The sequence below is a fragment of the Takifugu rubripes genome, chromosome 17 (genome assembly GCF_901000725.2).
Source record: "Takifugu rubripes chromosome 17, fTakRub1.2, whole genome shotgun sequence".
Lineage (NCBI taxonomy): Eukaryota > Metazoa > Chordata > Actinopteri > Tetraodontiformes > Tetraodontidae > Takifugu > Takifugu rubripes.
This window is the reverse complement of record NC_042301.1, coordinates 11,557,260-11,571,432: the sequence shown is the minus strand read 5'-3', so window position 1 is coordinate 11,571,432 and position 14,173 is coordinate 11,557,260. Positions and strand designations below refer to the sequence as shown.

General features: G+C 45.6%; 1 protein-coding gene across 1 annotated transcript; it reads left to right on the top strand.

Annotated features, from left to right (window-relative positions):
- Nucleotides 1–90: 90 nt before the first annotated feature.
- Nucleotides 91–3,744, top strand: hapstr1b (HUWE1 associated protein modifying stress responses b). Its single transcript, XM_003972300.3, has 4 exons — nucleotides 91–525; nucleotides 1,480–1,560; nucleotides 1,672–1,935; nucleotides 2,019–3,744. Exons 1-4 carry the CDS (start codon nucleotides 330–332, stop codon nucleotides 2,255–2,257), a joined length of 780 nt encoding a protein of 259 aa, XP_003972349.1. The 5' UTR covers nucleotides 91–329; the 3' UTR covers nucleotides 2,258–3,744.
- Nucleotides 3,745–14,173: the final 10,429 nt, after the last annotated feature.

Below are 14,173 nucleotides of genomic sequence, written 5' to 3'. Positions count from 1 at the left end.
TGTCCAATAAGGCCTCGCCTTCAACACTGGGAACCGCCCAAATAATTTTTATCCAATCATATTTCAGTATCTGAAACGAGGGCGTGGTCATACATCAAACGCTTAGGGGTTGTCACATCGGTCTTTAGTTTAGTGTGTTTTTACGGGCCGTGTGGGTGGAATTTAAAGTATGGTCTTAAAAAGCTTTTTCCCACCCTTTTACTCTAGAGATAGTTAATCATTGGGACTTTGTCGACTGAAATTCGACAGATCCACAACTAGTTAGCGTAAAAAAGCCGCTAATTAGTGTCACAATCCCAGTTTACAGGCTGTAAGCTAACGCCGTCAGTATGGAAGAGCGGAAGGAGGAGAGTGAAGCGGAGATTCAAGAACACGGTCCCGAACACTGGTTCTCCAAGTGGGAACGGCAGTGCTTGGCAGAGGCCGAACAAAGTGATCCAAAAGAAGAGGAGACGGAGCAGAGCCAACAGAAACTGTGGCATCTCTTTCAGAACTCTGCTACCGCTGTAGCACAGCTCTACAAAGGTCCGTACCATGACATTGGTTAAGAGAGCTAATTGTTGGAGCTAGGGCTTGTTTAGGCTAATCCGGCTAGCTAGCCTTATCGCTGGGCGGAGGGAGCTATACGAGAGACACAAAGGGCACTAGCGGGGCTAACGGTGTTAGCCAGGCGAGGCTTTTCCTTCCCAGAACAAGGGGTTCCTGTACATAACTGCTCGTCTGTATCGCTAAACATCCATTACCCCACGCTTCGTTCGACGACGCTTTGATGCTAGCCGGGGCTAACTTGAACTTAGGTAGCCCCTAACAGCCGGTCACCCGATAGTATTTGTGCTTCAATCTGGCTTTGAGTGGCCTGGACGTTCCAGGGATCCGCCACAGCTCAGCTGATCGATTACAATCGATCGACAAGCCAACCGGCTCCCAAACTGTTAGTTTGGCCTTTTTTGAATGACATTTGACACCGAGTTGGACACAACATGGCTTACATGGCGAAATGTTTAGTGAATCCGTTAACATTTACCCAGCCTGTCAAAATGGCGATACTCAGGGAGGAGTTTGTCGACTAAAACGACTGGATCGTGGACGTTCAGAGGCACCGATAGTTTCGATTTAAAGCTTGTTTTTAATTAAAGGACTTATGCTAATGAGATCGTACCATAATGCACACAGTCGCCAGATCGAACAAAGAAAAGTTTTCTTAAACCTCCGACCTTCTGTGGGTGTCATGGCAGCTGTGTAGACATGGAACCCATGATTTAGAACATTCAGGGCTTCACATTCAGGATGATAATAGAATAATAATAATAATGAGTTAACTCCACCGGTAGGTCCAAGTTATCCCGGCAGCTCAGACGTATGCGAATTCATCTGGAGTATATTTATTACAGATTCTGGCACCTAATCGCCTTTTATATACTTGTTTGCCATGGAACCATCGTTGTAACATCTTGACTTGTCTTTCAAACATGTTTGCAGATCGTGTATGTCAACAGCAAGGCATCTCTCTGTGGGTGCCCTTTCAGAACGCAGCAACAGCTGTCACTAACTTGTATAAAGGCAAGTATGACGTAATTCTGAGAAAATAACCCCAACAACACATGTCGTGGTTCACTTGTATTGGCCTTTTGCGTTCCAGACCTCTTTAAACCTACTTGTTTGTCCCATCAGAGAGCACAGAGGCTCGCCAGCGGAGCTATGACTTAGGCATCCATTTAGGCAACCAGCGCAGGAACAAGGATATGATTGCATGGGTTAAGAAACGCAGAAGAACTATCAGACGCGAAGATCTCATCAGTTTCCTGTGTGGCAAAGTTCCGCCGCCACGGGCACCTCGTGCTCCACCCAGAGTTGCTAGCCGATCCGCTCCCCAAGAGACAGGCAGCTCTGTAGAGACGGACCTGCAGCCCTTCAGAGAAGCCATAGCTTTGCAAGGTACATCAGCAGGAGCGGTTAAATATTAGAACTAGAAAATGGAGGTAGGCCTGCATCATTCATGTTGTCTTTTTCCTTTTCAGGTCTTAGTGGTGCCATGGCGAGTATTTCTGTGCGTTCTGGTCCTCCGGGTTCCCCAACACACCCGGCTCAGCCCCACGGTCGCCGTAGGAACGGGCTTCATGACGTGGACCTCAACACCTTCATCGCTGAGGAAATGGCCCGCCACATGGATTCCACGGCCACTCGTAAACGTGGCCCCACCCCCTGTAGCGATGTTATTACAGACTCGCCTACTCATAAAAGGAACAGGATGCTATGAACTGATCATAGACCGCTAACCTCTCGTCTGTCGTCTCCCGCGTGGCTGAGCGAACAGCTGACGAGGACCGATGCCTTGGCCAACCCTTGGAATCTTCCTCCTTCTCATCTTAGTTGCAATGCTATAAATAACGGAGCTTAGCTAATAAAAATCAGCCATATCTTCCTTTTATTTTTTTCCCCTTATCCTCTTCTCTGTCTCTCCACATTAGTGTTCTGTTCTTGTTTATAGAATGTTCCAGTCTCTCTAGTTTACCCTGGTAGGTCTGAAGAAGGATTGAGCACATACTTGAAATCCTGAAGCGCAGAATGTTCATTTGAGACTTGTGCTTCACGTCGGACAGACTGGGTTGTTACTCGGTGTCGGAGCTTCTCCTTCTCAAGCAGTCTTCCTGCTTGCTGGTGTTCTGAGCAAACCGGGTAATCCTGGAGCCTGGCCTTCCGGTACGGATGATCCGCCTTGGTTGAAGTGTGTCTGAACTCAAGGTGCTTGTCAGTGAGTGTCTGTCATCCTTCTGCTGCTCTGTGTGTGTGTGTGAGCGTGTGTGAGTGACACCAGAACTGCCACTTGCTGTTCTCTAATCGTCTTCGCCTTTCAGAAAGCTGCTACAGTATCAGTTGTTGTGCAGTGAGTGAGTTTGTCTGGATTCAGGGTTGTGGCAAAAGCAACATACCTGGGGGGAAAAACAAGTCAAAGTCAGCCACTTTTGGGGGGTTTTTGGCAGCCCAAAGCAGGATTTTATCACAAAGCAGGTCAGTGAATGATGCCAGATAATGATGGATGCCGTGAGCCTAAGCAAAGGAGATTAATTGATTAATGAAGCAACAATTTCTATTTCCAAGATTTCCTAAAGTGTACCTTTCCAGCTTCTCCATCATGCTGTTGACCGAGCGTGCTGGGTTCACTGAGCACTGACTTCACTTTTTTGCAATCAACATTATGCAGGTCACAATCTTGAAATATTAAATATAAATACTCGAGGTTTTGGCAAAGCGACAGAGAACTTTTTGCCACGTAGTAAAGGAACAACGATATCCTGACCAGGAAGTGGCGTCACTCAGCCTCTGCACCTGTTGTACTGCACTTCGTTACTTCTGTGGATGGATGATTGCATGTGCATGGACGTCTTACGCCGTAGAGGTTCAGATTACAACAGAAGAAGGGTTTGGCGTGATTCTCTGCTCAGGGTCTCACTGTTCCAACGTGTTCCGAGGCTCATTTCTTTGGTCGTGCTATAACAAGGGGAAAGATCAATTTGTTGCTCTCACGTACTGCTTTGAGATACAATCTTGTAAAATACTTTATGTGTAAATAACCTGTAGGTGCTGTTATGTAGTACACATTGTATAAAAAATAGATTTCATCGGGGTGTCTATATAATTCTGATAATAAAGAACATACAAGCGTTTATCCAGGTCGCCCAGTTTGGTTTGATGTTTGACTTAATCACCTGTTTGGAATAAACTGAAGTGCTGCACCATTTACCATTATATGTGAGACTTTTATGGATGAAGAATGGAGAGTTAAATATATCTGTCTCGACTTTGTAGTCTTACCTGCTTTGATTCTCTTAATTCCAGTTATTTAATGACGCTGAAAGAGAAAATCTTCATTTTAATGAGTAAAGTGTAATTCCAGACTGTCAGCACAAGAGGGAGACAAAGACCACTTTGGTTTTAAAATGAGCATTAAAAATATTAAGGATTTAAAGAACAATACATTATTTATAATTTAATATAAATATTTTTTCCATTTGGTTTATCTCCCTTGTTTTTCATTCTTACATTAACTGACCAAATAAAACTAACCTGTCTTAAAATGCAGCCTTTGGATCCAGTTGAACTCAAGCAAGTAATTTCCCCACTAATTTCTATAGGGAGATAAGATTATTGACACACATTGAAACTTATAGCCAAGGTTCAGAGATAATATCGAGCAATAAATTTGCTGTTCATGGCCACCTTAAACAATATTACACCTTCATAATGTGGTTCGCCTTCAGGTTTCGCCGGGTAGTCACGGCTCATTAGTAATGAGGACACATTTGTTGGAATTAAATTAAAGTTCCTTCAAATGGAGCAGATCCACAGTTGCCAAAAGTTGTTTTGATCCTCTGAAAAGTATATCAAAATAAATCTTTGTGTAAAGTGGAAGTAAATGACTCTGAAAACACCCATTTTTGACCGTTACTCTGGTTGTTTCTACGTGCAGCCAGTCGGACTCTAGATTCAACAACTGAACAATCCGACAACAGCAATGAAGGTCCCAAAGATGAGGTCAGAGTCAATGATTCGTCTGATTACAAATTACAAATATGAGGGTGAACAATGCAGAAGACAGGAGTGAAATGGCATTTGTGTGGCACTTTAGGCTGTTGAACTAAAGTCGGCCAATGACAGAGAACCACAACCAAATTCTGCCCTTTACCGACACTGAGCATACCCTTCCTTCAGTAAAAGAATAAAAATCCCTCTAATTAACACAGATGAAGCCTAAAATTGGGTTTTCCTGTCGTTTTGAAGAAATCTTGAATGATGCCTCTCTTGGTCAAACATCAAAGTTTCAGTGAATCACTGCTCTCACAGGAGACACAGCCGGCGCATGTCTCAGATGAACAATTTCCTTTAGATGAACTTCACAGATTGATCTCCTGAATCTATCAACACAAGGAAACGAAGAATACATCATCCACCAGTTGCTTCTTGCCCAAAGTGTGGAGGTCTCATTGTGTACCCGGTCTGAAAGCTCTAAAAGCTGCTACTTGATGGCAACATGCTATGGAAGAGGAGCAAATCTGACCGCAAGCTGTTTCACACTTCAAAAGAAGCACTGTGTGTGTGTGTGTGTGTGTGTGTGTCTGTTTGTGTGTGTGAGAAAGAGAGAGAGACAGAGAGAGAAAGACAGAGACATGATGAGAAGCAACAAGTGAATGTTCCAGAAAACCCCTCGAAGAAGGGCCATCTGGGGTGTGCTGGTATATCAGCTTTCTTACAACACACACACACACAAACACACACACACACACACACACGCACACACACACACACACGCATGCACGCACGCACACACACACACACACACAGAGTCGCTCAAAGGTGTCTACAAGGATGCAAGAGAGGTTTGGTGAAACGGTAGAAATAATGTTTATTATCTTCTTCTCACACACACACACACACACACACACACACACACACACACACACACACACACACACACACACACTATCACAGTGATTGCATGGCATTTGTGTGGGCTTGACCATTAGGGAGTCTTCAATGGCAGACAGCTGGCGATCAATGATGCACCAGTTATCCCGTGTGAGCATGTGCAGGCGTGCACTGACGCACGCGGCATCAACACAAAGAGGAATGGTAATTGCTGCACTGGGTTGTGTTAATTGATAGAGGACGGCGTGCTTATGTACTCACACGCACACAAACACATCAACACATTACCACATGCACATTAACAGAAGCCAATCAGGCAGACTGAGAATGTGTCCCCAGAGAGATGGAGAGGGGGCGGAGGAGACGGGGAGGGAGATGAAGAGAGGTTAAACACTCCCCAGAGATGACACAGTCACGTCTCTGAGTTTTGTACACATGAAAATACCTGGTCTCGGAGAGATTGGCGTCTATTTTTGGCTCCGCTGTGGTTTTGTCTGTTTCTCCTTTTCAAAAGGAGTCTCCCCCACCCCATCCTCCACACACTGACACACACCAGACCTTCAGAGCTCCCTGCTCACCAGCATGTCCCTGTATTCCACAAATGCCATGGGGGAAAAAAAACCACAAGCTGATCACCATAGCAACACGTTATATATCTTCCAGCAATATTTATCCACCCCTTAGAGGGAGGGAGGTGGGCTGTGCTGGATGGATGGAGAGGAGAGTTAGAGGTGCTGTTGGGGGTGGTGGCGGTGGTGTGTGTGCGTGTGTGCGTGTGCGTGTGTGTGTGTGCGTGTAAGTGGGGGGATGCAACTCCTTTAGAAATCAAACGGTCATTATCGAAAAGTGGGTGCGGTTCAGGTGGGTGGCCACAGGGCGGCAGCAGCGTCCAGCACAGGGGCGAGAAAAGCCCATCACCAAAAGACCAGTGGCTCCCAGTCATTGCTCCAAGTAAAGGCTCACAGTCTTGTGCCATGAACAATCTACATGCTTTATTTAGCCGTTTAATGAAAATGAGTCAGACTTCCTCTGGTTTGTTTGACTCTCTGCACATCCATGTTTAACATCAGTAGATATGAGAAAAAGAGAAAAAAAGACGAAGCAGTTCCAGTGCCGCGTCACCAACATCACTGATAGGGATGCTGGCCACGCATTAAAGGTTGAGGGAACGATTAAAAAAGAGGAGAGAGGGGGAAAATGAATGGCAGGGAAGTGAAGGAGCAGAGATGATTGCAAGGTCCCCCTCCTCCCCCACGCGAGCATGAGGATTAGATGTTGTGCTGCTGGCTGCAGATGGGTTTGGGCTGGAAACTGTATGTGCACAGTATATAATGTGTGTGAGAGGGTAGATGTATGTAGAGGGTTATTTGGGGGCTCAAGAAGAAGCGGCTTGAACAAAGAGGGGGGATGGAGAATGTAGGTGAGGAGGAAAAGGCTCCAAAATCCAGCCTGCAAAGATGCGAGAAGGACCTAAAAACAAGAGAAACCAAAAATGGGTCTGTGTGTGTGTGTACGCGCTTGAGAGGCAGATATATAGACAGGAAGTAGAGGTGAAAATCCATAAATACAGGCCAAGTCTCCTCGCTCAAAGGTTTACGTGGGAAAACCCAACAGGACCTGACAAGAGTCTGATAGGATCAGCTCCTATGTGTTCACTCACTCATACACACCTACACTCTTGTCCTCAGACACACACATGCACACACACACACACACACACACACACACACACACACACACACACACACACACACACACACACAGTCCCACTTGCCCTCTCTGCAGCAGCAGCCGCAGCCGCTCCAGTTTTCAAACATTATGTGCTCAAAGTGATATTTAGTTTTGGTACATTTTAAAATTTCAGGAGGCTTTACTCAGAGTGATGTTGTGGGCCGTCGGCTTTTGAAAGTAGCCGATCTGGCAGAACCCATTTGAGTCGGCTGCTCCAGTCCAGGTCCTCGCAAAGCTATTGTATTCCTGTCATTTGTGCTTTTGATCAGAAGTTTAAAGTAGAGTTATTAGTGCTCGATCCATTACTGGGTGAAATCAATTACCAAATAAGCCAAATAACTCAAAATGCTTTAAACTGGAGTATTATTTTAAAGATTTAAAAGCATCAAAGGAAGGTGAAACTAAATGTTGCCATTATTGGTGTCCAAAGATTACTGCTTGGTTTCTTGCCAATTGTAAGATAAGACTTGACTTTAAATGTGTTTTTTCCGGTAGCTGGAGTTGTTTTCTGCTCCCATCAGTTATCTGTTCTCCTTTAATCATTCTTGGCAGGGGGAATTTTTGCCCCCACAGCCGACAGTCAAGAGATGATGGGAAGTGTGCAGGTAGAAGAATGGGCCTCCTCAGGCGCTGTGTCATAATGGAGGCCCGGCTCCTGGAGACCATCAGGACATGCCACTTCCCATCAGTGTGGATCCCATATCTTTGGGCTTTTTCAACGGAGGTCAAAAAAATCCGTTTTATTTGGTTGTCCGAGCGCACCTGGAGGATCCAGCGTTAAGCCGCTCTGAACAGCCGTGGTGGAAGGTGTAAATCACGCTTGTCCAGATTTCCTCACGGGCTCCAAGACATCACATGCACATTTTAGGGAGGTCTCCGAACTGTCAAAACCCACATTTCATCCACTCCGAAAGGACCCCAAGCGACATCCAGCAGCCTTTAGAGGCCACTCGTGGCTTTTTTCTTTCACTCAGCAGCAACAGAAACCTGCCTGATTACAGTGAACTTAACCGCTGAAGCTGAAATGTAAAATATCACATACCTGCAGCCAGACAGGCGTCCAGAGGACAGACAAGCAGGTGGCCTTCATCAACACACCCGGATGAGAAGGAGAGGAGAAGGAGAAGAGGCTGGACACACCAGGACAGGCCTTTCAACCCCCCACATGATGGTGCAGAGACGAGCGGGAGATCCATCAGAAGGAAGAAAAGGAGGAAGATTGGTGACCTGACTGCCCATCAGGTACACGGACACAGTGATTTTGGTCAGCCTGCTGTCTAAAAGCACAAAGACGTTTCCAGGCTCCCCTGAACCAGGCCGACGTGGAATCTGTGAGGTAGAACTCAAATACTTTAAAGGCTCTGAGTCCATTTTCTCAGCAGAGGTCAGTAAGAAAGCTTATTAGAGGAAAGGGCATAATTTTCATTTCAGCTTTGGAGAAGACATCTACTGGGAACTGTTGAAGCCACTACAATTAAATGCTTCAGCCAAGATAGCTCCGTGCCCTTAATGGGATACTATTCATGTGTGTAATATCCCGCATGTACTTCGTGTCTGGCACTTAATATGACATACTGACCTTAAGAGTGAACTGAGGGGAAGGGGGGGGGGGGGGGGGGGGGGGTCGATGGTAACTGTAATTATGGCTAACAATGCGAGCAGTGGACAAGTGGGAGAAAAATGTAATTTTGAGTGAATTACCGCTCCGAATCCGCAAGGAGATAAAAGAGAACGTGTCCTCTGATGATTAGTGGCTTATTTAATGCCTTTGAAATACACATTTTGGTAATTTTCTTTCTTTTTGTAGCATTTGTGGCTGAAAGTGTGCATCGTGTCTGTGCAGACTGAGGGGGGGTCTGATTTAAATAAATGGGGTCTGTGAGCTTGATTTCTGATATTGTGATGGTTGTAAAGCAGTTTGGCGCATTACCCATGCTACATTTAACTAAAACTAGTGTTCATTGAGCTATAAGAAATTTCCAAAATATGCAAAAAACTCCTTAAAACAAGTGGAACATCGTCAGTGATTGATGACCCGTATCAAAGCGGAGTTGTTTAAGCAAACAAATCAATAGTTTTCTAATAACTATGCATTCAAAGCCGATGCGATGGAGCTTGTTGGTATTGAATCCTACAAAGATTAATTCCGCTTTGCTGCAGCTCCGCTCAGCTGTAAAAGCCTTTAGAAACTCTTCAGTTTCACTTTTACGCCGGTGTTCTCTGGAAGCAGCTGCTCTCAGTTTAAAAGCCGACACAAAGCACAAAACGACGTGCAGATACCCCGATGAGCTGTTTCGCACTAAAACGCAGCCGCTAATGGATGGCTGAAAACACTGAAAAATGGCAATGTTGTCTCAGAAGTCTGAACATTCATCCTAAACGGCTGGATGTCATTGGATTTCCCCCCAGTTTAATCTTTCCCAAACCAATAAATAATGCAAAATGTCTGACAACACAAAGTCATTATCAGCCATAACAAACCCTCCATACACACCCGCCTCATGGCGATGCTCTTAAAGTGTATTAGCATAGGTTAGCTGATCAAATATAATAGCTGTCCTCTCTACTGATTTAACTGAGGCTGAAACTTTTCTTTTTTACTAATGCATGTGGAGGGACCCTCGCCTCTGATCTCCTGACTGCAGCAGTGGTTAAGGTGAGACCATCATTGACACTCTGCACAGCTAATTGAGAGGGATAAATGATTAATATGAAATCTCAGGCTGGCAGGTGGGGGTGTGGGTGCCGGAGAGACGAGATTCATCCTGACAAACCTGTTTAAAGGCTGAGTTAGGAATTATACTTGCTTCTCAGAGGTTTCTTTTGTAGGATTTAGGAGGCTCTATTGGCAAAAATGGAACAAAATGTGTTTTTTCATATGTGTGGAATCACTTAAAACCTAAAAAGAATCCTGTTGGTCACAGGTCTGAGCTCAAGCGGCAAGAAACGGTTCAGAACCAGAGAGACAGAGCATGCAGAGAAGCCTCACATTGGACAAGATGAGCGCTCGCAGCTTCAAGGCTGGGAATAAGGAAGAAGGAACAAAGGCAAGATGGAGGGAAAGGATAAAAGGAATCTGTAATGTTTAGAAAAAAGGGAGAAGGGCTTAAAATAATACAATGCACATCTGTGCACACATGTTGGAAGCATCAAACAGTGAGTTTCGTTTTCACGTCTGTCTCTGACCGGGTTGATCAAACAGCTTAAATGCAAACGAAAATGAAGAGAACGATAGCTGAAACATAAACAACCTTCTGTTGTTGGTTGAGGTCATCGGGCCTTTTGGGCTGATCTCTCAGAGGAGAAATCTGCCAGCAGTCGAGCTGTGCGAGCTGTTAAAGTCGAGACGGAACAACCGCATATTGTGCAGAAAATAGTGCAGAAAAAACTGTGTTTGACCCCCCCGAGGAGCAGTGAGCTGCTGCCAATCACGCCCTGAGCCTCGTTCTCGGGCGCCGAGTGGACATTCACATCACGTATGGATTGTTTGTTCAGGAGAGAGCAGGTGTTCAAGCATTTGTCATGACCTTTATGTATGTTTTATACTTCTCAACACCTGGATAATCGTACAAAACCTCCGGAAATAACAGCATCCTCCCCTCTTTAAGATGTTTTAGCTCAACATTGGGAGTTCCATCTGCTGTAGGCAGGTGGAAATGACCAGCGAACAGCTGACCAGCAGTTTTCCTCACACAGGGAAGAGTTCAGGGAATGCAATCATACTACACCCGTGTGTTTCGTGGTTTTCGATACAGCTTATTCCTCTTCTCTCCCCGAAGCTTTCATCAGAGGTGCTGCGGGAACGTGAGATGTTATCAGACCGGCGAGAGCGCTCTTCCCTCTCTGAGCCTCGACTCCGCATTCAGGAACCCCACAGGAACCTTCACCAAATGCACAGGATGATGGAGAACGAAAAAATAACTGCAGAGTTGTAACGTAAATGGGTGGATGCAGAGAAAACCGATTCTGAGTGGTTTAGCCCTCAGTTATCTGCCTGTGTGACTCATGTGAAGAAATTCTGAATATTATTCTCCACTTGCTAAATGCTGCCCAAACACCTGCACGGAAACAATGATTCCACGCCTGTTTAGCTTTCAGATAAGCTCTCTAACAATGTTTGGACCTGTGCTCTGGGTGTTGCTGCTCGGATACCACCTTTAATTACTCGGGGGGTGGGGGTACATCTCCAATGGCCGCACAAAAGCTGTCAGTGCTGCTGTCTGTGTTAGGAATTCCGAATGCATAAGAGAGCCGGAGCGGCGCGTTTTCACTTCCAGATCCGCTTGTTCATTGCATTTGACCTCAAAGCCTTTGAAAAAGCAGCGCTCAGGGGAGAAGGACCCCTGCTCGACTTACACGCTCTGATCAAAGAGATGTGTGGAACAATGCAGCGTTTTATCATCAGTGTACGTGACTTATCTTTAATTCTTCCTCTAATAGTGTGTGCATGAATTAATGCATGTGAACCCATGCTAATGAAGAGGTGCAGGGTGTTAACATTATACTGAGCTGATAAAGACTGACTTATTCATACGGGAGAGTAACACGTAATAGATACGTGGCCGTGAGTGTGCACCCTGGCGACAGGAAACACTCCGTGACTTTGTTGTTTGTCAAGTTTGCGGCTCTTTTTGTTGATTCTGTGTTACTGTAGCGGGGAAAAAAGTGTCTCCTGCAGGGATGAAAAGAGTTCCTGACAAATGGGAATTCAACTAGTTTGGCTGTGTTGGAAGACCATCGCTGCCGTCGAGCCCTTGCCATTCACACTCACACCAGCTCTCAGGGACGCTCGGGGAGATTTTATTCACTTTTCCTCCCGAATGTCCACTTTTCTCAAGTCACAAATGCTTCGAAAAGCTTCGATATCACATCTTAATGTTCACAAGCCAAACCAGAACACAGCAGAGGGCGAGCTCCCTGCGGCATCCAGCTCAGAGCTGAGAATCATGGGTAATGTGCAACGGCTTAAGGTCCATATACAATAATAAAGAATGAACTTGAAGGGTTTTTTTTCTTTCTGCATCAAGGAGAACATTGCATGTGCCACCAAAACCATAACAGCAGCCTAAATAATGATTCAACAACTTAATGCGTGTAGCGGAAGCTGCACCTCGAACCGCTGTGATTCATGATTTACGACCTCCTCGGCTGATGCATTAGGAGATGCGCCCGCTGCTCATATCAATACGGTGCAGCGTAGATACGAGCACTTTAATGAAGACATAATGGAGCGAACGTGCAGGTTTGGCCCTAACTGCACGTGCGCTTCACCTTCCCACCAGCATGGGTTATTTAACTGGCATAAAGTGGAAAAAAGAAAGCATCAAAATGCATCAATGTGCACATCTTTTCCAGGATTAATCACAATTATATGCTAATGTCAATGCAGAGAAAAAGAATACGTTCATAGCAACAGGAATAATAACACAAAATCACACCTGCGGACACTGTGCATGTTCGTGCCTTCAGGGTTTTCTTACTTCAACATAAATAAAGTTGAGCATTTCGCTAAAACGCGTGTGTTTGTTTTTGTGAGCGCACGGACTGACTGTCAGATTAGCTTAAAGCTTGAACTTTAAGTCACCGCCTGTGTGTGTGTGTGTGTGTGTGTTTACGAATTATTATCCAGAGCCAAGACACACATTATTGAACTATATGCACACACACACACACACACACACACACACACACACACACACACACACACACGAAGAGCAAGCCCTCTCCAGCGGTTTCTGATGGAGGTCGTGATCAGTGTCTGATGACAGCAGCACGTCCGTCAGCGGGTCCGTCAGTGTCCCTGCCGCCATCACAGGTATCTGACTGTGATGAAATGGAAGCTGACAGAGTTTCCAAAAAGTAGGTGGACAGCTGAGGCGCTGAGAGGTGCATTATCGTCTTGTAAAAGTTGAAGCTTCGCCACCACCAGCATCCCCCCCCCCCCCCCCCCCCCCATCTTTGGCAGCTTCTCCTCCTCCCACGTGTGGCCCCTCACCTCCGTCCTCTGATCAGTGGAGCAGCATCGCAGCAGGAGAACTGAAGGACAGAAAAGTCCTGCAGCCTTCTACCCTCTCTGTCCTCCTCTATGTTCTTCTCACTTCCAAATTTTCACTTCTATTTCACACTGTATCATCTTTATCTTCTGAAAAATCTTCACAATGGAGGATTTCAGCACTAGCTAATATGCGTGTGAGAGAGAGACAGAGAGAGAGAGAGAGAGATATTAAGTGTGCCAACAGAGAGGGTTTCAGTCATACTGTTCAATTACACAGCAGGAGTGAAGCCTCTGAGTCCCTCAAACTAATCTGGCCTGAAGGTGCTGCTCCAGAGACTCTGTGTGTGTGTGTGTGTGTGTGTGTGTGTGTGTGTGTGTGTGTGTGTGTGTGTGTGAGAGAGATGTGTTCATTTGTATGTATCACACATGTGTTGCGACATACACGCTATTAAGTTTCCATGGATTTTATCTTCTCACATCCACATGAACAGAAACAAACAGATGAAGCTGTGTAAAGATCCAAGCAGCAAAAACCTCCTGTTAAACTGATCTTTTCACCAAACTGAGCCAGAACGGTCACAGTTGGTGATTCGTCCAGTTTCGTCCACATCAGCTCCCTAAATTTTGTCGCCATGGTGTGTGTATTAGTGTGTAATGGTGTGTGACCTGGAAAACGTGGATTCCCGTCTCTCACCTGGTTGACTCCAGCCTTCCACCGGGAATCGCATGTCTAATTAGCGCTATTCCAAACAGAACACACCTGAGCAGCAGGTTGTTTTGAGGCTTTGTGCTGCTCTGGGCGTGCGTGTCACCTTTGCTGTGCGCCAGTTTACCTTTAATGCACAATCTGATGCCAAGGTTGAGGGAATTTGCTTCTCCTGCCTGAATCTCTGATTCAAGTCTCAGAGGATGTTACACAAGACAAAACTGGTCATTGGAAAGGACAAGTACCCTCAGAGAGCCGCGGAGCGCCTGCTGACAGCCTCACACACCTCATCAAGTATTTAATGCAAACTATGTTTC